This window comes from Felis catus, chromosome B3 (genome assembly GCF_018350175.1).
Source record: "Felis catus isolate Fca126 chromosome B3, F.catus_Fca126_mat1.0, whole genome shotgun sequence".
In the NCBI taxonomy this organism is placed as follows: domain Eukaryota; kingdom Metazoa; phylum Chordata; class Mammalia; order Carnivora; family Felidae; genus Felis; species Felis catus.
This window is the reverse complement of record NC_058373.1, coordinates 28,158,316-28,185,374: the sequence shown is the minus strand read 5'-3', so window position 1 is coordinate 28,185,374 and position 27,059 is coordinate 28,158,316. Positions and strand designations below refer to the sequence as shown.

General features: G+C 37.5%; 1 protein-coding gene across 3 annotated transcripts; it reads right to left on the bottom strand.

The window, feature by feature from the left end:
- NIPA2 (NIPA magnesium transporter 2) lies at positions 1 to 27,059 on the bottom strand. Of its 3 annotated transcripts, XM_045058968.1 has the most exons (8): positions 26,811 to 27,059; positions 25,885 to 26,021; positions 17,639 to 17,866; positions 16,272 to 16,328; positions 7,365 to 7,455; positions 5,818 to 5,978; positions 1,802 to 2,443; positions 1 to 371 (listed from the first exon to the last, which is right to left on the bottom strand). In XM_045058968.1, exons 3-7 carry the CDS (start codon positions 17,775 to 17,777, stop codon positions 1,809 to 1,811), a joined length of 1,083 nt encoding a protein of 360 aa, XP_044914903.1. In that variant the 5' UTR covers positions 17,778 to 17,866; positions 25,885 to 26,021; positions 26,811 to 27,059; the 3' UTR covers positions 1 to 371; positions 1,802 to 1,808. The 3 variants fall into 3 exon arrangements, with proteins under 3 accessions (XP_044914903.1, XP_023110804.1, XP_006944227.2); XM_023255036.2 differs by lacking the exon at positions 1 to 371 and having other exon boundaries at positions 941 to 2,443; positions 26,776 to 27,059; XM_006944165.5 differs by lacking the exon at positions 1 to 371 and having other exon boundaries at positions 941 to 2,443.

Sequence of the window (27,059 nt, the reverse complement as noted above, 5' to 3'; positions counted from 1 at the left end):
TTCAGAAATAACAAATAAGAGCTGTGCTTTATTTATGTATAGTTGCAGGTACAACCTATTGGATATTTACAACCCACACCCCCTCCACCCACCACAATGGAGTCCCAAACCTTTAGATGCTTCACTTCCTGGTTCTTCCCCTCTGTTTCGCAGGCTGCATGTGCCAAAGAACAAAGGGAGGAGGGACTGAAAGTGTCTGCAACTCCTTAGGCAATTTATTTTCATAAATCGTCTGCTGTAAGTGCCCTCAGTGTGCCTTTCGGTCAGACACTTGCTCTTGAAAGGACGTCGATTAAAGCCTTGCTTCAGATGCTCCAAGTCTCCATGTCCCTCCTTCGATTGGGTCGGTGAGCCTATTTCTCACAGTGTATCTGTGATATTAAGATTACATGGGAGAGGCAGTTAGGAAAAAAAATGTCTACAAAGGCTCTTTACAGGATTAATAAGAAAATGGTGATGAAAAGGAAATTTATTTCATGAAATTTGGGAGACTAACTCGGTCCTGATAAAGCCAATGCAGAGCTGTGTGGGACGTTGGTGCCATTACCACAGTGAGGCTCTGGCGACCTCCAGGCAAGGACAGTGAGGCACCTGTGGTGACTGGTTACACAGTGGAGGTCAAGCTGTGTGACCTGGGGTAGGAGCAGCAGAGTGGGAACAAGCCTGTGTTCTTCCTATTACCCAGTGGATAGTGTCAACTATCACTTTTATACGGCCAATTGCTATGATGATCTGTTTTGAAGCTGGATGGAGTTCATTATATAATATTCTACCTTTTTGCATACATTTGAAATTTTCCATAAACACTTTTTCATGGATGTTTTTAAAAGGTCAAAATATATAGTGGTCTACACAAACTCTTAAGTAAAATATCTGGTACAAAGAAACCATATTTTACAAACATCTTAAGTGTGTTCTAAGCATTCAGACTTAGATGAGAACTGTTTCAATTTTTCTTTTTATTATAACATGAACTAAATTTAAGAAATTAGTCTTTTGACTTTATTTCCCAGAGTTGTTAGATCTAAATGACAATATAACTCATTATGAAAATACACTGAAAAGTACAAGAGCTGATGTAAAATGGTAATCAAGGTTCCAGGTATCAAGGGATTAGAGTAAGTGAAGAATGAAACTGGTCAGGCTGTAGTCTGACAGACACAGGATGCGCTGGTTTAGCATGGTGCCATCAAGGAATAGGAAGACCATCAAATGTGTGGTGGTAAGTCACAGTGTGAGAAACATTGCCTCAGGCAACTTCCTACCCTCTTTTTTTTTTTTTTTTTTTTTTTTGTAAATTAGTTTTTCTTCATTTAGTAACTTAGGTTTCTCTTTTAACATTTTAAAATTAAGTCATCAAACAGGAGTCATTTTTACAGGTAAGGTAAATCACAGGATAATGTATTAGGAAAATTTTGTTCCTTTTTAAATCAAAAAGCCTTCAGATGGTCAGGGATTGATGGAGTGGGGATGACAAATGTACATTTCAGATTTTCATCACCAATGAAAAAATACAGCATTTTTATAGACTTAAAACTGTCAGTGCATTTAGATTTTGGTGAAGGAAAATTTAAAATACCTCTATAATAATACAATGTTAATAGAAATTGGCCATGTACTGAGGTCATTTTAGTGAGCTACCATCATGTAAATATAAGAAAAGTAATTTCTTGGTCCAAATCAGTGAAATTTTAAAAAAGATTGTCTCTAGAGAACATTTTTTGAGAACAATGTTTTTTCAGACACATTCTGATACTCAAATTAACTTTATAACACAATTATAGATTAACCTTTTAATTACATTTTTCTTAAAAAGCTGTGAGATTTCCATTTCTTCGGGAGACATTTTCACCACTGTGTTGTTCAATTCCACAGGTTAAGTTTTCGTCATTATTACTAAGAACTTCATACATGTTAGACAGATTGCCATTCATTGCTTTTTCATCTTGTCGAAAAGACACAGGGAGACTTGCTAGAGTAAAGCTGACATCTTTAAAGGCATGCAACAAGAATATTCCCACAATGATTGTAAAGAAGCCACTCAAAGTACCAATGACATCATCAACAGGCATATCTTGCCACTCCTTAAAAAGAATAGCTGAACAAGTTAAAACTGATGCTGTAAAGAATACATAATATATTGGAGTCACAATGGAAGTGTTGAATATATCCAGAGCCCTGTTCAGGTAATTAATCTGTGTGCTTACACAGACTATAAGGCTCAGCAGCAGAATCCAGGCCAGGGGATGTCGCAGCACAGGCTTTCCAGCAAACAGCTCTTTGATAGCAATGCCCAGGCCCTTAACACAGGAGACTGAAAATGCTCCAATTACAGAGCAGATTGTTATGTACACAAGAATGTTTGTCCGTCCATGGCGAGGTCCCACCACGAAGATTAAGATCAATGACACAATGACCACAAGTGTTGCAAAGACCACAAAACCTGGAGGAGGCAAGAAAAGGCTTATTTTAGTAATGGTGTAAGTATTAAAAGAAACCCCTGAGAATCCAAAACTCAATACAAAGGAGAAAAGGTGTGTCCCTAAAATAAGTATTAGATTTCTTTTGCTACCCTAGCAAAAGCACACTCATAAAAATTTAGTTAAATGTATACACTGGAAGCACCATAACATGCTTCATATTCACAAATTGTTATACCACTAACATTTTTAACATAGTATCTCAGGCCCCATGATAATTAGACCATAGGAAACATCAGAATGATTCACAGCCACCTATTCTAGAAGATCTTACTACTTCCTACCCACTGGAATGCTCTAATTCCAAGAATGGAAATAATCAGAAACTAGTGGAGAGAAATTATGAGATGATCTTGAACACTCAACAATTTATAGATGCTGAAAAGAACAGCAGTTATAAAGTTCATCCTAAAAGGAGTAAATTTTTTAAATATTTAGAGACAATATTTAGAGACAAACACTGGGGTAAAGAGCAAATCAATAAGAGAATCTGAAAAGTATTGTCAGGGTTCTCATTGAATATGGAGAACTGAACTTAGCAAACAAATGTGTAGCACCATGGGCCAGGCACTTTTCTCAGAAATTTGCACTGATTAATTCATTTAATCCTCACAACTACCCAATAATATCAATACTATCATCTGCATTTTAAGATGAGGAAATTGAGCAGTCACTCCTTAAACTCTGCTAATAAATAAATAGTAATAGGATTCTTAAAGAATGTACAAAAACAAGAACAGGTAAAGGAGATGACAGTAACATTATGGAAGCCAAAAAGCAGAAGATAACTCATAACTGATAAAGCATATCTACGAAAGCTGAATCCCACATCAGCAGTGATCAAAGACTAGAATGTAACTCAGTTTACAGCACAGAACTTTCCAAAGATACAATGTATCTCTGGAAGTGGGGTTAGGGGAGACTGAGAAACAGGAGGCCTGGCTGAAAGTCTATTAAATTATGATCCCAGAATCCCTGCTCAGTTCTGAACATCTGAGTGACTGTTCTTCCTTCCACAGTGAACTGGAGGACTCTGGGCCAGTTGAGTATGAAGGTACCACACTAACACAGAACTTTAGGGTAAGGTAAATGTCTATGCCATTGACTCCCCCTGTCCCACTCAACTCCCAGGACTCAGGCAGCCAAGGAGGAGACTTTGCTGGGGATTTGACAAGCCCGACATTCAGAAGGCAGCCAAGGATCACCAGGAGAGGCACCAAAACAAACAGAAAAAAACAATGGTGAAATACCAGAGAAGCAACCAGAACTTGAAGGGGCAAAATTGGAGAAAAAGGTAAGGTCCACACTCATCTCTCTGCTTTCTCCTTTGCAATGACTGCCAGTTCTAGAGTAGGGAGTAAGGATGGGCATAAAGGCCAGCAGAAAGTGGTGACTTGAGGCATGTGGAAGTTTCAGTAGACTAGGCAAAAATAAAACCTTGGAATTTTGGGCTGCCTAAGCAGCTAGGACACAATGGACCAAGATTCCAGAAAGCAAGGAACTGAAGACAAGTGAGCCCAAATTTCTATGTGCAACTCCCCTTAAGGCATTTGTAGGCACAGAAGCTGCACGTGCCTAGGTTAGAGAAGCCAAGTGGACAGCCTGGTGAAAAAGCAAGAGAGCTGAGTGAAGAGGCCTGCAATCTTGGAATGCTAACACAGACACTGCCATTCAAAGTTCACCAAGGTGGAAGGTCCAAGTAAACATCCCAGGCTATCAGCTGAGAGAAAAGGACTTTGATCAAGAATATAAGCAAAATGGAAAGACACCAGCCCCTAAAAAGATAGAAGCAACACTTTAAGTTAAAAGTAATCTGTACTTGTATCTGCCCGACAGAAGAAATTTAGGTTCTCTCTGAAGGAATAAAACATCATTTAGAGCCTTTACACTTTTTAATATTGTATGTCCAGCATTTAACTGGAACTGCCAAAAGACAAAACTAAATGACTGAAAACAAAAGAAAAAATGGAGCCCACAAATAATCTTGACGTTGAAGTTTGCAGAAAAACTTTAAAATAACCAGGACTCTCTGAGGACTTGCTGCTTACCACCATGCATGTAATTGACCATACATATATGTGAAATGTTGAGAGGGTGAATTTTGTGTTGTGTTTTTTTGGCACACACACACACCAAAGAATAAAAGCAAGCTCTTGGAAATTAAACATGAAATAGCAGAAATAAAAAGTCAAAGAGCTGTAAGACAAAACTGAGGATATATCCCTGGACACAGAGCTAAAAGGAAAAATGGTAAAAACAGGGAAAATATATATAAGAAAAGTCATGGTACAATCAAGGAAGTCCAATCAACAGAAGAATAAGAATTTCACAAAGAGAAAACAAAGAAAATTAAAGGACAAACTGATTTCCTAGAGTGAGATACACATTTCCAGATTTTAAAAAATCCATCAAGTATCTGGGACAATGGATAAAACTGGCCCACAGCTAGGTACATCAGTGGAAAATTTCAGACGACAAAAGCAAAGACGACATCCTGAAGGTTTCTAAAGATAAAAGATGGGTCACATATTAAAGATAAAGAATCAACTGTGTTTGATTTCTTAGCAGCAACACTGGAAGTGAGAAGACAATGAGGTCACATAGATTAAAGGCATTTTTATATATACAAAGTCTCAAAAAGTCTCATCTCTTCTGTGCCTTTCTTCTCTCCTACAACAGTGGCTCCAACCAAAATGAAGGAGTAAAACCAGGATTCAGAGCCAAGAAAAAATAGAAAGTGGAGGGGATCCTCTACAATGCTGATGAAGGAAAATCTAGAATGACAAATGTGCTAGCACCCTCAAGATACCAGTCTAGACTAAGGTCAAAAGAGTCTCTGGCAGAGATTTCCAGAAGAGATGAAACTGCAGAATACCTAATATGTTTGAAATTTCTGAAGGGAGAATTAAGACCACCGGAGAAAAGCTTCAAGATGGACTGGTATATTCACAGAAAAGTTATCAAACAATATCTTTATTAGTAAAGGAGAAGAAATCACAACATATCATATGTCTAAACTGGGAATAAAAGTTATGTAGTGATTATAAATAAATCACTTACACGGAACTAAGTACATTCAACAGGTAGTAGATATAACAGATGATGCCTAAAGCCAGAGACTAGCAGCAATATAAGCATGTTATTTATAGACAAAGAGTTAAAAGAACAAAATAAACAAGGGTTTAGGGGCTGATAGGGGAGGAAAATGACCACTATTTTTCATAATAAGCTATGTAGAACAATTTGTCTCTTTACATGCACATAAAATTTTAGTTAAAATAAAAACTAAATAAAAAAGCAAACTAGTAAGACTGATACAGCTTTTATTATTTCTTACCTGGATCTCCTAGCTTGTGAGACATTTCATTTAGAGTCTCGATCTCCTCTTCTTTTGGAGCATGAATGACCATAACTGTAGATCCTAGAATACTTAGCAACCATCCAATTTTCCCATGAAGATTAAGTCTTTCATTTAGAAAGTATGAAGAAAGAATGGCACTAAAATGGTGGAGAGGAGTGTGGAACATTAAAATAATCACACTTTTCTCATATTTAAATATCAACACAACTCAGAATTTTAAGTTATTAAAAAACTAAAACACTGTGAACTTGTAAAGATTCTGGCTTTCAGACAAAGCTAAAATGAAAGTTTCCAGAGAAACACTGGTTTCATCATACACTAAACCAGCATAGTTACCGTATTTCTACTGTAGAAAATATGAAACTTACAATAAATGGAGCTGTGGCACAAATTTATAGCATTTTTATTGCATTTTATAGCATTTATAGCCTAAGAATATAAGTACAAACCCAAATTTTATACTTAAAATTGGCTCAACTTTATTTATCCATACTGGTTGATGCATACTTCCTATGTGTTCGTGTAATAATTTGTCTATTAATTAAATCATCAAGTTTAAAAATTTTTTTGATGTTTATTTGATAAAGAGACAGAGCATGAATGGGGAAGGGGCAGAAAATGAGGGAGACACAGAATCCGAAGCAGGCTCCAGGTTCTGAGCTGTCAGCAGAGCCCAACACGGGGCTCAAATCCATGAGCTGTGAGATCAAGACCTGAGCCAAAGTCGGATGCTTAACCCACTGAGCTACCCAGGTACCCCTAAGTTATCAAATTTTAATACATTATAGCCAGTTTAATCCAAATCTAAAAATATATATAATGTAAACCTATAAATATAATGGTATAATATACAGAAAATTCAGGGTAAAAGACAATGTACCATAATATATCATTATATATTACATAGTATCTTGAAAAATTATGTAATTTACATATAATATCAATTTATATATATATACAGACTATCTTGGGGGAGAAAAATTAAAAGAAAACTTATTAATCAACTTTGAGAATAGTAGCCCAAATCCAACTTCAACTATTAGGGGCTAAGCTAATTAGCTATTGGGGCTAAACATTAAGATAACAAAAAGGACAAATCTTGGACTGCTCCAAATGAGTACCCCGAATCAGGCTTCAGAGGCACATAATCTTGCACCAAATCACTGATTTTCTGTAGTAGGTATAAAAACTGATTTATCAACCATCATCTATCAAAGTGTACATGTCTCAAATGATAAATGTTCCAACAAGTCCAACTTGAAATTTTAAAAAATTGTAATAAAAGTAGAACTATCATTGGCTCTGAATACAAGAAAAGCATAGATGCATTTTCTCTCCCAAATCAACAGCATGCCTATGCACAAAAGATAACCCTTTAAAAGCAAATTATACACAGCTTAAAAAAAGTTCTCAAGATTGTTTAAATATAAATTATTCTGAGCATGTATAATTAGATGGTACTGAATACTTCATGGACTAAAATACCGACTGCTGTTTCTACATATGAAATGTAGTGTCCTTACCTTACTAGGACGCTGAGAGCTCCTAACGGAGTCACTAGGGTGGCTGGTGCAAAGGCATATGCAGCAAAGTTGACCACCTCACCTGCTCCCACTTGGGAGATAGACAACAAAAGAAACTCAGGAACAAATCACTCAAAATGGAAATGCCTGCATTTTATTTTCATTTAGAGTTGACCCATGAACCGGAGTTTAAACTTTGTCCACTTACATGTACATTTTAACCACTGTAGATGTATTCTGTATGATCTTAATATTTTCTCTAGTTTATTAAGAATACAACGTATGATACATATCACATACAAAATATATGCTAATTAACTATGTTGTTGGTTAAGACTTCTGGTCAATAGCACACTAATAGTAAAGTTTTTAGGGAGTCAAAAGTTATTTGTAAACTGTCAACTGCACAGGGGGTTGGTGCCACTAACTCCCATGTTGTTGAAGGGTCATACACACACACACACACATAATAATGTACTATTTATATATTATGTACTATATATATAATATATATGTGTATATATTATGTATGATTTCAATTGTATTTAGCAATTTATTTTCTCCCAGCTATTCATAAAGGTTCTTCTGTAAATTATCAACACTAAAGTTCCAACTAATTAGAAACAAATCTGTAATTTTAACTGGAAGAGACCTAATTTATGCTTACAGATTTTTAAAAATAAAATTTTAATAGATACCTATATCCTATGACAACAAACACAAATCAATTAAAGCAGCTAAAACTGGTGTAAAAGCACTTCTCCCAAGTCTTTTTCACTAGCTTTTTCTTTTTTTAAAACCCAACTCTTATATTCGAAGGACATCCTTAGGTACCTACAATGTTCCAGATGCTGTTGTAGGATCAGGAAATGCAGCAGTGAGCAAAACAAAGATACTGTTCTTCTAAAATTTACATTTTGTGAGGGAAAACAGGCAAAATAAAGGTCAAGTGATTAGCCACGCAGTGTAGAAAAACAAAGTGACAGAAAGGAATGGAGTGCTGAGGGCAGGATCGTGGTGCCAAACATGGGCACTCTGATAGGAAACTTTTAGACAGTCTGGTCTGAAGTGAAATATTTACCTGCAGCTATCCGGGGGGGAGAATGTCCCAGTCAGGGAGTACAGCAAAAAAAACCTCTGACTCAAGGCAATGTCTGGCATGTCTGAACAGCAAGGAAGGCAGGACAGCTCCAATAGAATGAGCAAGGGGAGAGTAGCCCAGGAGTCAGAGGTAGCCAGGGCCATAAGGCACAAGTCCTTTGTGAGTCCTGACAAGGATTTCATCTAAATTGAAAGGCCACTGGGGAATCTTATGCAAGGGAAGGATGGGATCTTATAGAAAAAGATCACTCATGGCTACTGTTTTCCAAAATGGTTATACCAAATTTCACTTAGTAGAGTAACAGAGCTCCCTTTGTCCCACTTGGTGGTACTGTCAGATTTAGAAGTTTGCTCATCTGTTAATGGGGAATGGGATTATTTTATTATTCTTCCAATTTGCATTTCCCCTTTTCATGTGTTGGACAAAGGAAATCTTTTAATGGAGAAGCTGGTCAACTTTTTTTTCCTGTCTGCCAGTAAATCTATTTGTTTTCTCTTACTGATTTGAGGTAAGTTTTTATATATTTTGGATGTAAATCTTCTGTGGGTTAAAAATTGCCCTAGGCAGGAGAGTCTTTGACAAGGTGGAGGGGAGTGAATCCAGAACACAGATGGAGGGGCTAGCCTAAGCAGGAGGAGGAGGTTTTTCTTTGTAACGAGAAAAAGGGATGAGAAAGAAGGTAAGATTTCAGATTTGGTGTGGGAAATGGAGGGAGTTCTTAATGGCTTTTATGATCTCTCTGAAGTAGAAGGCCTACCACTATTTGAGAGTGTGGAAGCCAGTGGAGTTGGAAGAGGAAAATAGAAAGTTTAAAACAGACTCACTGATACTTCTTTTTAAGTTTATTTATTTATTTTGAGAGAGAGAGAGAGAGAGAGACAGACAGACAGACAGACACTCCCAAGCAGGCTCTGTGCTGTCAACACAGAGCTCAACGGGGGGAACTGTGAGATAATGACCTGAGCCAAAATCAAGAGTCAGATGCTTAACCAACTGAGCCAGCCAAGTGCTCCTTGTTTTATTTTTTAATGTATATGTATTTGCAAACCCCCTCTCTCCCAAGACTCACTGATTTTTAGGGCAATTGAAACTACGCTGCATGACACCGTAACAGTTGATGTATGTCATTATACGTTTCTCCAAACCCACAGAATGTACATCAAGAGTGAACCCTAATGTAAATTATGGACTTCGGGTGATTGTTATGTGTCACCACTCTGATGAGGGGTACTGATAATGGGAGAGGCTATAAATGTGTATGGGCTGGGAGCATATGGGAAATCTCTGTCCCTTCTCCTCAATACTGCTTTAAACCTAAAACTGCTCTAGGTTAACTAAACAACAACCAGAAAAAAAATAAAAATAAAAATTTCCCTAGGCATGTAATAGAGTGTGCTAAAAAAAAGCCCTGAACTGGAGGAGTTTCAGAATATTGGAAAGTCACAAGGACATGATGAAATGGAACTAGTGGCAAAGAGGTGCTATCTGGAAAAAGAGGAATGTGAAAAAATTAAGAGTTTTTATCCAAGGTAAAGTGCCAGAAGAAAACATCACAATAAAGTTACAACAGCTAAAAGCTGAAGCAATATCAAAGAATAGCTTTGTAAATGAAATCATTTCACGAATCAAAGTTACATGAGAAAGTCCCATCAAAGGAACAAATATTGATAAGCTATTGTTTGGAATACTTTTGTATTGTTTTATATCAACCCTTTTTTCCACAGTGTTGACAATTTGATATCCATGAGATACCAACTTAATATTTAGTAATATTTTGAGTTAAATCAGCAAAATATTACAACCATTTTTTTGCCACATTCTGTAATTTGCCTTGTCATTCTTTTAAACTCTTGATAGTGCTTCCTACAACTTGCTTGAGAAATGTTATTTTTTAATTTTAATTCCAGTATAGTTAACAGTGTTGTTAGTTTCAGGTGTTCAATATACTGATTTGACAATTCTATACATTATTCACTGCTCATCTTTAAGTGTACCTTAAAAAATTTTTTTTATTTTTTAGAAAGAGCACAAGAGTGGGGGAGAGGGGCAGAGGGAGAGAGAAGAGAGCCACAGAGCTTGATTCCACAACTCCAGGACCATGACCTGAGCCGAAATCAAGACCAGGGCGCTCAACAGACTGAACCACCCAGGCACCCCTTAAGTGTACTCTGAATACCCTTCACCTATTTCACCCATCTCTTATATGGGAGATCTTTCTTTAAATTCTTTATCCTTCAAATTCTTTAGTGTTCTCTTTCACATTTAAGTTTATAAACCACCTAAAGTTTTTATGTATGGAGGTAGATATCAAATCTTATTTTTTTCCATACGGATTGTTACAATAATATATACTGAAAAGCATATTTCTCTATTTCAATATCATCTTTGCAATAAATATACTGTTTTTGGGTTTTAGGGTTCGCCATTCTTTTCTATTGGTCTATTGTGTATTTTGGCACAGTACCATACTCAGTGTAGCTTCATAATAAATCTTAATACCTAGTAGAGTAAATCCTTTCACCTTTTCTTAAGAATATCTTTGCTTTAGGGGCACCTGGGTAGCTCAGTCGGTTAAACAGCCTTCGGCTCAGGTCATCATCTCATAGTTCCTAAGTTTGATCCCTGCACCGGGCTCTGTGCTGACAGCTCGGAGCCTGGAGCCTGCTTTAGATTCTGTCTCTCCCTCTCTCTCTGCCCCTTTCCCGCTCACATTCTGTCTCGCAAAAATAAACATTAAAAAAAAAAAAAGAGTATTTCTGCTTTACTTGGACTTCTGTATTACCATTCAAATTAAAAAAACAAATTTTTTTTTCTAACGTTTATTTATTTTTGAGACAGAGAGAGAGCATGAACGGGGGAGGGTCAGAGAGAGAGTGAGACACAGAATCTGAAACAGGCTCCAGGCTCTGAGCTGTCAGCACCGAGCCCGACGCGGGGCTTGAACTCACAGACTGTGAGATCATGACCTGAGCTGAAGTCAGACGCTTAACCGACTGAGCCACCCAGGCGCCCCTCAAATTTTTAAATCAACTTACCATGTAGCACATAAGCACATAGGTTTTAAAAGGAATAGCACTTAACCTGTCACTATGGAGAGGAATGTTGACTTTCCAATAAGGAATCCTTCAATCCATGAAAATAATATATCCTTGTATTTGTCTTTTTCTCAATAAGATTTCATTTTTTCCATCAGTATCTTTCTCATCTTTTGTTAGATTTAGAATTAAATAATTCTTATTTTTAAGAATTATATGCAAATGACACCATTTTAACATTTCATTTTCTAATTGTTGCTGATAATACAGAAACAAAGCTAAGTTTTGTATATTGACTTCGTAACCCAACACCACTTTGCTAAATCTTAATTTTATAATTTATCTGTATATAATTTGGAATTTTTATACCCACAATCATACAATCAGTAAATAATAAGTTTATATATTTCTTTCTATTTCCACCTCTTTGCCTTACTGCATTTATTATGAAATTCTTTCAGGATATTGAAGGAGTAACGAGAAGTCATTTGTTTGTTTCCAGTTTCAAAAAAGGAAGCCTTCAATATTTCATTTTGGTGCTTATTTTGATTGTTCTGGTTTCACTGGTCTTGAAATGACTTATTTGAAATGGTTTTTTAGTTATGAATAGTTGCTGAATAAAAATTCGGTAAACTGAAATGATGCTTTTTCTGAATTTATTAACATCATTAATTACAGTGATTGGTTTTCCAAAGTTATGCCAACTTTACCCCCCTAAAATAAATCTAGTTTGTTCATAATTTATTTAGGATTTTTGCATATATGTTCACAAATGAGACTAGACTATTTTTCCTTTCTTACACAGAGTCAAGTTTTGGTATTAGGATTATACTAGATTTTTAAGAAGAGTAGGGGAATGTATACCGTTTTTTCTATTATTAGGAAATTACTCAATTGCAATTATTTCTTTTAAAAATAGGGGCGCCTGGGTGGCTCAGTTGGTTAAGCATCTGACTTCCGCTCAGGTCATAATCTTGCAGTCCCTGAGTTCAAGCCCCACGTCGGGCTCTGTGCAGACAGCTCAGAGCCTGGAGACTGCTTCAGATTCTCTGTCTTCCTCTCTCTGCCCCTCCCCTGCTTCCACTCTGTCTCTCTCAAAAATAAACATTAAAAAAATTTAAATAAATATATAAATAAATAAAAATGACCACAGAACTTGCCAATGAAACCATCTGGGCCCAGGGCTTAATGTATGTAAAGGTTTTAAAACTATAGACCCAATTGTACTAAGTTAGTAGAAATCTGCCTATTTTATCCAAGTTCTTATATTTACTGAGATAAAACTGTTCAAACATCCTGTTGGTATCTACAAAACTCTAGTTACATTACCAGCTATTCTGCCTTCTCTATTTCTCCATCAGTTTCAACAAAAGGTTTATCAATTTCATTTAGATCATAAACCCAAATGTTGGTTTTAATACCTTTTGTTTTCTATTTAATTTTAGCTCTTTATTTCCTTCTACATTTTCTTCTTTTTTTCTTGAACTAGATGCCTCACCTTTCTTATTTTTAATTATATTTATTTAAAACTGTAAATTTTAATAACTTCAGTAATAGTCCACAAGTTATGATATTTTGCATTGGGCACCAACATACTACTTTCTAATTTGAACATATTTTCTATTTTCATTCTGACTTCTTTAAACCATGGAGTACATAAGTGTATTTCTAAACTTCCACACATAGGGATTTTTATGTATTCTTTTTGTTACTGATTTCTAAGGTAATTATAATGATCTATGAAAACACTCCATTAAATCCTTTGAAAACTTTAAGACTGGCTTTATGGTCTAGCAAATAGTCCATTTGTATAAATATTCTTTCCATATGCCCTTGAAAACAATGTAGATCAATGACATGTCCAAAAAGTTTGTTAAATTTGCTCTTCAAATGTTCTATAGACTTAACAATTTTACTCTGCTTACCCTATGAGAGTGTTATATTAATATTTCACCATATGGTGTTGGATTTGTCTATTTCCCCTGTTCCTGTGTCAACTTCTGCTTTTAATATTTCAAGGCTATATTATTGAAGTTAGAACTGTTAAAGCTTCCTGAGAAGTTGAACCTTTTATCTTTATGCTTTGAATTATATTTTACCTAGCGTACTCTTCAATCTCAACTTTCTTCAGGTGTTTTTCCATCTTTCTCTTTCAGCCATTCTATATCCTTGTTTTACAAGTGCATCTTGTAAAAGACATGTAGTTAATTTTTATTTGTTTTTATAATTCCAATACAATAATCTTGTCCTGGTTTCCATTCTTAGCAGCACCTGACTCTGACCCTTATTAGCCCAATTCAGAAGTTCACTCTCTCTCCTACCTACCTGCTCTGAAGTCTGCAATTACATCTAGAGCAGAAGTGTCTTCAGCTTATCATTCTGAGCTTTACGCCTTTCTCTGATCTTGGCTAGGTAATTCACTACATGTTGGATCTTTCATGTTTTTAAGAGTGTATATTCTATCCAACCTTTTAACTTGTTTTCAGCAAATCTTATCAGTTCATCTTCAAAACAAAATCCAGTATTCTACCACTTCTTAACACGCTCACTGCAACTCCCTTGGGTCCATGCCATCACCACCTCTTACCTGATTATTTCAATAACCTCCCACCCGGTTTTCTTGCTTCTTCCCCTATGTGGTCTATTCCTCAACACAGCAGCCTGAGAGACCTTATTAAAACCTAAAGCATATCATGTCACCCCTTTGCTCAAAAGTCTCCAGTGACTTCCCACACATTAAAGTCAGAGTCATTTCTGTGATGTACAAGACCCACCCTCATTACTTCCCTGAACTCATCCCCTGCTACTTCCCCCACATTCACTCTCTTGCTGTTCTTGCCTCTTTAATGTTACCTGAGGCTTTAATAATCCAGTGCTGCATTAATAAAGCACTCCAAAATGTGGCAGTTTAAAAGACAAGCCATATTTTCTAATAGTCAAGATCTCATGGTTTCTCATAACTTCTATTGGTCAAGACTTCAGAAAGGGATTAACAGGTACTTCTCACTCAGGGTTTTTCAAGAAGTTTATAGTCAAAGATATAAGCTGGGGCTGCAGTCATCTGAAGGCTGGATTTCCCTCAGTAAGCAACCCAAGCAATCAAGGCAAAGCCACAGGCTTTTGGTGACTTGGCATCAGAAGCCACACATTACAACTTCTTTTGCATCCTATCACCACACTGGGCCAGCACTAATTCAGTGTGAGAGGATTATACAAAAGTGTAAATACCAGGGGGCAAAAATCATTCTGAGCTATCACACTTCAAAAGGTCAGATTTGCTTCACCTCATAGCCTTAATATTTACTGTTTCCTCCTGCTTAAAACATTCCTCCCCCAAATATCCATATGGCTAGCCCCCTCATTTCCTTTACATCTTTTATCCATCTATCCTTCACATCCCTTCCCTATCTTACTCCTAGCAAATGTTAGCATTTGTCACTAACACACACATTTTAATTTCTTTATCTTGTTTATTATTATTTGTCTTCCATCTAGAATGTTAAGTCTTATGTGCATAAGGATTTTTCTGTTTGTTTCAACAGTTTATCTCCAGCGCCTACAACACCTGGCATACAAGAAACAATCAGTATTTGTTGAATGAATAGTCAAATCAGTCTCTTTGTTATTTCAACTGCTCTTAAACTTATAAGAACATTTACATAATTTAATCCTGAATACTTTGAAGGCTCAGTGAATTAAATATCATTTTTTATGTACTTTTTAAAAATGTTTATTTTTGAGAGAGAGAGAGAGAGAGAGAGAGAGAGCAAGCAGAAGAGGGGCAGAGAGGAAGACAGAATCTGAAGCAGGTTCCAGGCTCTGAGCTGTCAGCATAGAGCCTGAGGCAGGGCTCGAACTCAACGGGCCAGGAGATCATGACCTGAGCCAAAGTCGGAAGCTTAACCGACTGAGCCACCCAGGCGCCCCTCTATAAACTTTTTTAAAGGTAATCATCAAAATAAGCATGGACACTCTTATCAAATGGATACCTGTTTTCCAATTTGGAATGAAAGTCAATGAAGGGGGAGGAATTAAAAATGGGATGTTTTCTACAATCTTTTTTTTTTTTTTTAAGTTTATTTATTTATTTTGAGAGAGAGAAAGAGTGCACAAGGAGGAGTGGGGCAGAGAGAATTCCAAGCAGGCTCCACACTGTTGGAGCAGAGTCAACAATCCCACCAACTATGAGATTACAACCTGAGCTGAAAACAAGAGTCAGATGCTTAGCCAACTGAGCCACCCATGTGCCCCTCTATGATCTTTTACTATCAAATTTATCTTCTTAAACTGAGAATTTAAAAAAACACAGGTATATTAAACATGTTTTAATCAGACAGGTAAAAGAAAGTCTTCTCATTCAAATTAAACTATTAAACTGCTTGCTAAATGACTTTTACTGGCTTAAGTTTTACATATTTTGAGTACTGTTCATTAAAAAACAAGAATTTAAGAGGTGCCTGGGTGGCTCTGTCAGTTAAGCATTCAACTTTGGCTCAGGTCACGATCTTGTGGTTTGTGAGTTCGAGTCCCGCATTGGGCTCTGTGCTGCTTGGAATCTGGAGTCTGCTTCAGATTCTGTGTCTCCGTCTCTCTCTGCCCCTCCCCTCACTCTCTGTCTCAAAAAAACCCCCAAAAAACACTAAAAAATTTTTAAAATAAAAATGAAGAATTTAATTAGTTTTAAAATGTGCTAGTAATATGAAGCTGTACTAGTATATGCAAATATTTTAATATACAATTATATTTTCTTGAAATGTTCTCTATACATACTTGATAGCAATCCAGCCCACCACAACCATTCTTTAAGATATGCATGGCCACCTTGACCTGTGAATGAAAAAATATTTCACTTTTTGGGAACATTATCAGACTCTTATAAATTTATGACAACTATTAGCTATGACAGATTTTAAAACATCTTATTTGTTGATGATTATTACTTTGAATAAAGGTTCCATCATGATTTCTTAGATAATATTTTTATGATTTTCTTAGAAAAGAGGATGAGGATAATGAAAATGTTACAATTTTTAGGTTTGCACTATACTACAAACCTCATTCCTAGAGTGAAGTAATTAAATTAATCCTTATATTCAGTCCATACTTCATTCTTTTGTTTCGTGAACTCAGCTTCAATAAACCAAGTAAAGAAAATGAACCAGTAAGTAGTAGTCCAGCTTCAAATAAATTAGTCTGAAAGTGGATAAGCCATATAGGTGTGGGTTAGCCCCATTTATGAGGCAGTTACCTTGGAGAAAGGGGTCTTATATTGACCATACATAAAAAGTTAAGCATTAATCACAGTCTGGGGCTGCTAGGATATTCACCCTCCTTTTCTACTTGACTTTCTTCCCAATAAAAATAATAAAACCAGGAAGCAACTGGTACTTAAGCCATTGTCCAAAAGAAAAAGCCAATGCAAATGAACTCTTTGATAAACATATCCATCATGGACAATGCAAGTACCTGTCTTAGGACAAGAATGAGGAATATACTTGTTCACGCAGTATATGCCAATACTCTCTCCTTTGCCCACTAACCTCTAATAGAGGCTACTATTTTAAGATGGTTTGACTAGCTCTGGCCATAAAGATGGCACAGGAAAGAGGGAGAAGGTGTTTTGTTTTGTTTTGTTTACTACCAAAGCAGGTCTTCCTGTGAGGTCAGAACCAGACCTAGAACTAAAGCAGAGACTGAGTGATGAAACACGGCCAGGATGCAACATGATGCTGTTGTGAATGCGCCAAAGTCAGAGTGGGGTTCAATCATAACGAGTATCCCCCAAGATCTTGCCTTCAGTAAGATTCTGATTCTATTCATAAACCCTTATTTCCTTCTCTGCAGAAATATCAAAATTTTAAGATAAGACTGGATGCTAATAGGGCACTGGTCCTTATTTCCACTTTGAAAGTAACTATAGGAGTGAACAGCTAGCTTATTAATGACATTGTCTCACTTTTATTTTTCTCATTACAAAGTAACTGATGTTTGATTCTCTATAAACATTTACAAGGCTTGCATAGTTCAAAGTTTCAAATACACTAACTAGGAATTAAGATGTGGTCATCTACCATCAAGAACCTGAGTAAACAAGCATACACAGATATCATTTCACAGTCACATAGGGCATAGCCTACCTGCTCTCATGGAGCCTTTCCTGGCAAGGCGCAGAAGACCTTTTTTTTTCAAAATGAAACTCCCGCCAATGAAAATGCTGGAGCTCATAGCCAATCCCAAACCAATGTAAAAGTCATATTTTCCACGCCCCTGGATCATTTCGTTTGTTACTGAAGTTCTTTAAATCACACTGATTACAAAACAGAGAAACCGCTGGTGCTAGAGGCAGGGTTATGCAGTCTTCAAATCTAAACAATGCAAAACAAGACAAGATTTTCAGAGAATGATAGTGATAGTCCAAATGCAACTCAAAAATTTACTCCATTTCTCTTCTCATAAAGGAATATTTTCATTACTACTATTGATAATATATTTACTATTTATAATTTACCACTAATGTAATTATCTCTCTTCCAATTATGGCAAAAGATAGGATCATGATATAAAGCCATACTAAAAAATCAAACTCATGGAATCAGGGAACAGACTGGTGGCTACCAGAGCCAGGGATAGAGGAGTGACAGATATGGGTATAACATAAAGAAGTCTGGGGGTATAATGTACAGCATGGTGACTACAGTTAAAAATACTGTGTTGTACATTTGAAAGTAACTAAGATCTTAAAAGTTCTCATCACAAGAAAAAATTTATAATTGTGTGAAGTGATAAATGTTAACTGAATTTATTGTGATCATTTTATAACATATACATATATGTAATCATTATGTTGTATACCTTAAGCTAATATAATGTTATATGTCAGGGATAACTCAATAAAACTGAAAAAAATTATGGGAATGCAAGCTGGTGCAGCCACTCTGGAAAACATATGGAGGTTCCTCAAAAAACTAAAAACAGAATTACCCTACAACCCAGCAATTGCACTACTAGGCATCTCATGTATCCATGAGATACAGGTGTGCTGCCTTGAAGGGACACATGCACCCCAATGTTTATAGCAGCACTATCAACAATAGCTAAAGTATGGAAAGAGCCCAAATGTCCATCAATGGATGAATGGATAAAGATGTGTTGTATATATATATATATTTATCTACCACATGTATGTACACACACACACACACACACACACACACACACACACACACACACACAATGGAGTATTACTTGGCAATCAAAAAGAATGAAATCTTGCCATTTGCAACTACGTGGATAAAACTGGAGAGTATTATGCTAAGTGAAATTAGTCAGAGAAAGACAAAAATCATATGACTTCACTCATTTGAGGACTTTAAGAGACAAAACAGATGAACATAAGGGAAGGAAAACAAAAATAATATAAAAACGGGGGGGGGGGACAAAACAGAAGAGACTCATAAATATGGAGAACAAACTGAGGGTTACTGGAGGGGTTGTGGGAGGGGGGATGGGCTAAATGGCTAGGGGCACTAAGGACTCTACTCCTGAAATCATTGTTGCAGTATATGCTAACTAGTTTGGATGTAAATTAAAAAAAATAAAAAAACGAAAAAACCAGACCTCATCTGAACAGGCAAGACAGCCAGAGATTGTATACCATGTGCATGGTACTATCTATGCAAAATATGGTAGAGGAATATCTGTAGGTTAAATAAATACTGTTGAAGCAGTAAGAAAAAAAAAAAAAAAAAGAAAAACAATACACTAAATTTAAAAATTTAAATTAATTTTATAAACTCTAGTTTCATATTTAAATAATGGTTCCAGTCTTAGTTGACAGTCCAAAGTAAAAAAACTTTGCTGTTAAGAAAAAATATTCTACAGAATGAAAATAAATCATAAAAATATACACATTTAGTTCATAAATACATTTACCAGTTTCACAACATGTCCTTTTTAAATAATCTACACAGAGAAACTCAAAATTTTCTCACCCATACACTTTCTTCTTTGAAATCTATGTAGATATAAACAGATGGTTATTTATTTGTTATTTAGCCTATTTGGAGGTGTGTAGAAAGAAAACAGCCTCCACATTATTTTGTTAGCAGAGGATGATCATTCTAACAGACAGATGTTTGCCATAGTGCAAGTGTGATACTGATGGACTTTTTGGAGAACATGAGGGCCATGGACCTAGAGGGCTCAAACCCTAAGACCAGACAGGAAGCAGAGGCTTATCAAAGACATTTCAAATGTCACTCATGAACTCTGCTAACAAATGAACTAAAGCAAAGTGCAGAAAGTAGAGGGAAAGATATTACTCAGCAAGAAGGTTTATGATTAGTTATAACTTACTGCCAGCCCAACTTTCTGGTAGGTCCTGAGATTTTTTGTCCCCCAAATTAACTACTGAGTTCCAGAACTAATCTACAATTCAGTCAGGATCCTCACTCATTAACCCTTGCCCACTAGCCAACTTTTTCCATTGTTCAGGTTATGAGATTCTGGCTTTTAGCAAAAGCATCATAACCCTAACCACCTAACCCCTCAATTGCTTTATCCATTCACTCAAACAGTATTTACCAAACATAAGCATTAAGCATTATGCTAAGCTCTATGCATAAAATGGTGATAGCTAAATTTTAGTCTTCCATGGGAGACAAACAAAAGACAGTTAAATAAAGGGTGATAATGTTCTGTAATAATGGTAAAAAGGGGCCAAAGGGGCCAGTGTTTAGATTTGCCTGTTGAGTCACATTATGGTTCCCAGAACCCTTCATAAGAACAGTCCTTCCCAACCCATTGATTTGGGGCTTGGCTCCATGGCTTATGCTGGCCAATGGGGGGGAAGGTGTAAGTGACAGGAGTGCCAGTTCCAAGTCTAGACCTAAAGAGGACCTTTATATTTCTGCTTGCCCCTTTGCACCCTGCCATCACCCTGTGCACAGCCAAACACAGAGTCATCCCTGCTGACTTAATGAACCATGAGTACGATCATAAATAAATGCTACATGCCACTGGGATAACTAACTTACACACCTAAACAGACTTACTACAGATAAATATAAAATTCCCGTCAGATTTTTGAAAAACCAAAACTTGTCTGCAGAAATGGGGATCAGTGGTAAAGATGGGTGGCAGGCAGACAGGGGTTCATTGTATTATTCTACTCTATGTACTATGTATGTTTGGACGTTTCCATATTAAGGTTTTTTAAAACACATGTTGCAGTGCTCAAGAGCTGCAGAGATGTCAGGAGAGAAACAACTGACAAGTCCCAAAAGCAAAGTCACCCCACAATCTAGGATAAGATAATATTGAAACATGGAAAGAACATAAGACACTCAAGTCAGGGAGGTGCTCCGAGTTTTATAAGTATCAGTCACATACAATATGGATGAGATTAGCTAATTGAAACCTTTCCAGAACTGATCTTTCTCATAAGGATTTGGAGAAGTATCCCTAGTCCTCTGAATGCCACTCCTAAGGGAAGAAAATGCATTGAGAAAGGTCCAAGGCAGGGAATTTGGAAGATTCAGTCCTGCCTCTAGCTGGGTGCATGACCTTGGTTGAGTCGCCACCTTAACAGAGACACATAAGAAAGAAGCTAAAGAATCTGTAAAGTTACTGATTTCCAAATTTCAAATAAACTATTGGTCTCTTTATGTGGTAGCCCCAAACTTCAACTTAACTTCAGCTTGCCTTTGGAATAATTCTGGACTGTGACAATCAGTTATGTACAGAGACATAAACATATGCAGGGAGGAGGGAGGCAGCAAATTTGGGAATAAAATGATTAGCAGAAAGAATTACTTCTATAGACTGTAAGGGTGCCTCGGTGGCTCAGTGGGTTAAGCGTCATCTTTGGCTCAGATCACAATCTCGCAGTTCATGAGTCTGAGCCCCATGCTGGGCTCTGTGCTGACAGCTCAGAACTTGGAGCCCGCTTCAGATTCTGTCTTCCTCTCTCTCTGTCTCTCCCTAGCTCATGCTCTGTCTCTCTTGAAAATAAACATTAAAATATATATAGAGAGGGGCGCCTGGGTGGCACAGTCGGTTAAGCGTCCGACTTCAGCCAGGTCACGATCTCGCGGTGTGTGAGTTCGAGCCCCGCGTCAGGCTCTGGGCTGATGGCTCAGAGCCTGGAGCCTGTTTCTGATTCTGTGTCTCCCTCTCTCTCTGCCCCTCCCCCATTCATGCTCTGTCTCTCTCTGTCCCAAAAATAAATAAACGTTGAAAAAAAAATTAAAAAAAAAATAGAGACTATAAAAAGATTATGACAACAAAAAAAGTGTGCTTAATGGTATTCCCAGCACACTCTAAATGACTCACTTAACCATGTTTATGACCCAGTCTTCCTCACTAGACTGTCAGATGCTGGGCTCCTACAGCTTCAAAATATGTCTTAATATCGGTTTTCTCAGTGAATATAGATGAATGGAATAATTATAATTGGCCCTAAAAATAAAGCTGTATCATTTAGATCAGCTTCCTAAAATGTAACAACTGTTTTTACAGTGTATAAACTTACGAACTGTAAAAAGTTGTCAAAGTATGCTGGGAAGTGATAGTGTTATATGTAAGTGAAAATGCAAAGGTAACAGTAAAAAGTCTGGGAAGATGGAAGTAAAGAAACCTAGCTACCAAACACACTTCAGCCCACTCTGCATTCCAATGAACAAGGATCACCTAATAGTCATCAAAGCACCCCCTAACTTAAAATCAGCTCCTTTAACCATTATCATCATGAAGCACTGTTCTTAATTATCATTCAAATTCTACTGAGGAAGTGACTACCTAAAGTTCTCTGGTCCACAAACCTCCCTTTTAAAAGTCTGAACAAGCTGATTTATAGTTTGAATATTCTGAAATCTATAAAATATAACTTTGTTACCTACATAGATGATACCCATAAACAAGTCAGGTTTAGCTACAGTTCCAATCCAATAGCTTCACAAATCCAAATTCAGACTTCACTTACATAAAGCTCATTTTTTAATTTTTTTATTTTAGAGAGAGACTGCAGGCACACTCACAAGCAGGTGAGAGGGACAAAGAGAAAGAGAAAGAGAGAGAGAGAGAGAGAGGGAGGGAGAGGGGGAGAGGGGGAGAGAGAGAGAGAGACTACACCTTAAGCAGGCTCCATGCTCAATGCAGAGCCTGGCGTGGAGCTCGAATTCACGAACCCGCGAGATCATGACCTGAGCCAAGGTCAGACGCTTAACTGACTAAGCCACCCAGGTGCCCCTGAAATGGATTGTTTTATTCTTGAGTATACTATGAAGTAGGGCCAGGTTTAAAGACAGCTAAACAAGAAAACTTAGTATGTTTCACTTCAACTATGTTCTCAAATCAGAGATGACAAGCTTCAGGTGATAATGTGCCCATCCTACCTCTGACAGGGACCAGGTAGAAGGTTCCATCCCATTCTCCTCTCCTCTAGCTGTTATATTATTTATAGTGTGGTCATCTGTTCAGTAAACATATGCGGAGCAGCTCTAATATGCCAGATGTTGGGGTTATAAAGATGATTTGATCACAAGTCCCTGACCTCAAGGATTCCACAGCTGAGTAAAATGATCTGAAGTGACCCATTTTAATTTTAAGCACACTTTTAAAGGCTCTTAGAATTTCCAAATTGTTCTTTCTGAAGTTTAATTTTCAAAGGTGATTTTACTTTTACGAATATTTATAACATTAACTTTCATTAAATACAAGTTATGTTAAAAATGAAATAAATATATCTTAAAGAAAATAAAGTTTTGAAATTGGTCCACCTTCTTCTAAAATATGGAGAACATGTAACAGGAAAAGATGGGACTAGTATTCTACCATCTATAAGATAAGCTGATACTAAGATTTGCTTTGCAAAATGACTAACAGTAGGCAACACAATTACCAAAGTCATATACTTTTTAAAAATATACCAACAGAGGGGCGCCTGGGTGGCGCAGTCGGTTAAGCGTCCGACTTCAGCCAGGTCACGATCTCGCGGTCCGTGAGTTCAAGCCCCGCGTCAGGCTCTGGGATGATGGCTCAGAGCCTGGAGCCTGTTTCCGATTCTGTGTCTCCCTCTCTCTCTGCCCCTCCCCCGTTCATGCTATGTCTCTCTCTGTCCCAAAAAAAATAAATAAACGTTGAAAAAAAAATATACCAACAGAAGTACATTTACAGCTTTAAACTTGTCACAGCATTTTTGACATTTCATTTTCACAAAACCTTGAAAGGTATGTGGTGAGGGCCCCATGAAGAGAAAACAGGTACAGAGATGTCAAGCAACTTCTCAAGAAGTGGGTAGGTAGCAGAACCAGTGCTAGAATCCAGCCTTTTGCCTTTCCCACTGGAGTCTCCATTTAGACCCAGAGGTGGAACACAAGGAAGTAACAGCTCCAACCAGGCTGTCAGTGTAAATCATCATCTGCCCAATCTGCTCCTCCTTGTATTCTGACCATGGCTTCACCATCCTCATTACCCAAACTGGATACAAGGGCCAAGAGTACCATATGGAGTATACCTTTGTGAAATACAGCCTCATATCTCCATGGCTCTCCCAATCCTCATTCAGCTTCAACAATGATGCTATCACACTGCTCTATAAAACACATCTGTGCTATCTCATTCTCCTGCTTAAAACCTTAGAATGGCTACCCAATGTTTACAAAAAGAAGTTCAAATTTTGTAATCCTCTAACACCTTTCACCATTTGTTCCCAACCTAACTTTTAAATCTTATTTCCCTATACTATAATTCACATACCCTATGATACACCAGAGGTCAATATACTGCTGTCATTCTTACCTACTCCTTCTCCTCCTCCATACCTTTGTTTATATTCTCCCTTCATCTTAAAAAAAAATTTATTTTTAATGTTTATTTTATTTTTGAGAGAGAGAGAGAGCATGAGCAGGGGAGGGGCAGAGAGGGAGACACAGAATCTGAAGCAGGCTCCAGGCTCTGAGCTGTCAGCACAGAGCCTGACGCAGAGCTCAAACTCACGAACTGTGAGATCATGACCTGAGCCGAGGTTGGACGCTTAACCTACTGAGCCACCCAGGCGCCCCTTCCCTTTCGTCTTTTAAGGTGCAAACTCAAAATGCACCTCCACAATGAAGCCCTGCTTGAATTCCACAAACCAGAGAAATCAATCTTTTCTGAATTCCTTGGCCTTTAAACCTACACTTCTCTTTGGACACTTTTCTAGCCTATATTATGGTTACTTATGTATACGACTTACATCCCCTTCATGGTGGCTTCTTGTGGACAGGTGCTTATCTCATTTACTCAACCAACAAACATTGACATGAATATATACTATGTTCTAGGAATGGGAATATAGCAGTGAATAAAACAGACCAAAACCCTGCCCTCATGGAATTTACCTTGTGTTGGAGGTAGGGCAAGACAATTAAAAAAAATAATAATAAATAATAATATTATATTGGAAGGTGGTAAATACTATGATTAAGGGCATTGAGGAGTTGGGTTGAGGGGATTCTATTTGAACTAGTTTGGTTAAGAGGCCCAGTGGAGAAGATAACACTGAGTAAAGCCCTGAAAGAGACAGGAAAAGAACAAAGCTGAGGAAAAATGCAAAGGCATGGAGGTATGAACTGTTATGCAGCTTTCCAGGAAAAGAAAGGCCACTGTGGCTGAAACTGAGTGAACAAGGGTAGGCAGGATACCACAGCAGGGTATTTTTATATAAAAGAAATATCCTGAAAACAAGTGTAATTCTTTTTTATCATTTCCCTCTAAATAGTAATAGCTACTACTTACTGAACACCTATGAAGCACTGTTCCAGGTAACTGATACACATTATTTCTAATACATACAATAAGAAGAAGGTATCTTTATCCCCACCTTACAACTAAAGAAACCAAACCTCCAAGGGGTTAAATCACATGCAGAGGACCACACAGAAAGTTATACAGTCTGAAATGGAACCTAAGTGTCTACTAGACTCTACTTCTATATGGGCTGCCCACACTGAATGAAAACTAATATTAGAGTTCTTAATCTTTACTTCTGTTTGGTTTCCACTGATTTAACTTTTTCCAATCTCTTACTTTGCTAATTATTTTTAAAAAGTTTTCTTTAATGTTTATTTTTAAGAGAGTGAGAGCGAGCGGGGGAAGAGCAGAGAGAGCAAGAGACAGAATCTGAAGCAGGCTCCAGGTTCTGAGCTGTCAGCACAGAGGCCGATGCAGGGCTCAAACTCTCCAACAGTGAGATCACGACCTGAGCAAAGTCAGCCAACTTAACCGACTAAGCAACCCGGCTTCCCGCTAATTATTTTTAAAAACGGTACTTATAAATACTGCAGAACCTAAATCTCCAATCCAAATTTAGCAACATCAGTTATAAATTAAAATTTTAACTTACATGTAAGTTTAATATGGTCTCCCTTATGAAAAAAAAGGCTGGAAGAGGTCAGAGATGACTTATTCACTCTCATTTCCTTGTAAATAATACTCTTTATTCTTATTTAAAGTTTTAAACCCTGGTAGAGTAGCTCCGGCCTGGAAAGAAGAAAATACATAAGTAAGCAAAAGGACTGAACAGTTACCAAACAGTTTCAAAAATTTGGCTACTAGCCTCCATAGTCTTTTTACTTACCAACATGAAACCTACTCAACCAAGCATAAACAACATAGTACTTCAACAGATAGCTTACTGCAATGAAACAAAGATCTCTACTCTCCCATCTTACTTTTACTACTAAAAAAAAAAAAAAAAAAAAGTACTACCTAGGTATATGGTTTATAGAGAATTTCTAAAAACAGAAAACGTAGTCCTGTATTAAACGAATTGAAAAACCTAGTGAACAAATTAAAGAGACACAAAAACAAAACTAAACGTATATAGAGTTTTTATGAAAAGGAAGGAGGGATTAAATGACTTTATAAAAGTTAGGAAATTAAAAGTCATGTTCAACGGCTGACTTCTAAAACTTGTTCAACGGTCAGTTAATATCTTCGCAGCAGCTGAAACAATCTAAAACTCACAACAAAACGAAAACTATGTGAATGAGCTGAATGAACTGGTGCCCCGACAGGGTCAAGCCAGATTTCCATAGAATTTAATAGCAACCCAATTCGCAGTGGGATTCCTTGAGGCAGGATAAGAGGAAAAGCCCTTCCATTTCACAACACACGTGTTCCCAGGGAAGAGAAAGGCGCCCCTGAAGGGCCCCTGCCAACCCAAGACCAGCAGATTCGACCACAGCCCCTTCGCCCTTGCTTGAAAGAAAAAATTAAAAACTGGCGACCTCACCCCAACTGGAGGCCGCCCATGGTCCCCTCCACTACCTGGCCTTGGTCACCTCCGCTCACACGCCCACACAGGCCGCACGGGCCGCCCCTTCTTGAGCTCGCGCGGCCAGTGCCTTAGACGCTGTCCAGTAGGAGGTGAGAGCATCCAGGGCTGCAGCCGTGCGCGCCGCCTCCTCCATGGGGGAGCGCCGAGGGGAGCCTGCCCCGGATGACCCGCGACCGCCGCCGGGACCTAGAGCTGGAAGTAGCAGAGGAGAGCCTGGGCGCGGTAGAGTGACGCAAAAG

Bases quoted from the DNA above. Each gene is read 5' to 3' on its own strand.
- NIPA2 (XM_045058968.1), bottom strand. From the start codon at position 17,777: ATGATCCAGGGGCGTGGAAAATATGACTTTTACATTGGTTTGGGATTG. The intron at 16,329-17,638 runs GTAGGCTATGCC...TTTCATTCACAG, and splicing joins GAAAGGCTCCATGAGAGCAG to GTCAAGGTGGCCATGCATAT. The intron at 7,456-16,271 runs GTATGTATAGAG...CTATCTCCCAAG, and splicing joins GTGGGCTGGATTGCTATCAA to TGGGAGCAGGTGAGGTGGTC.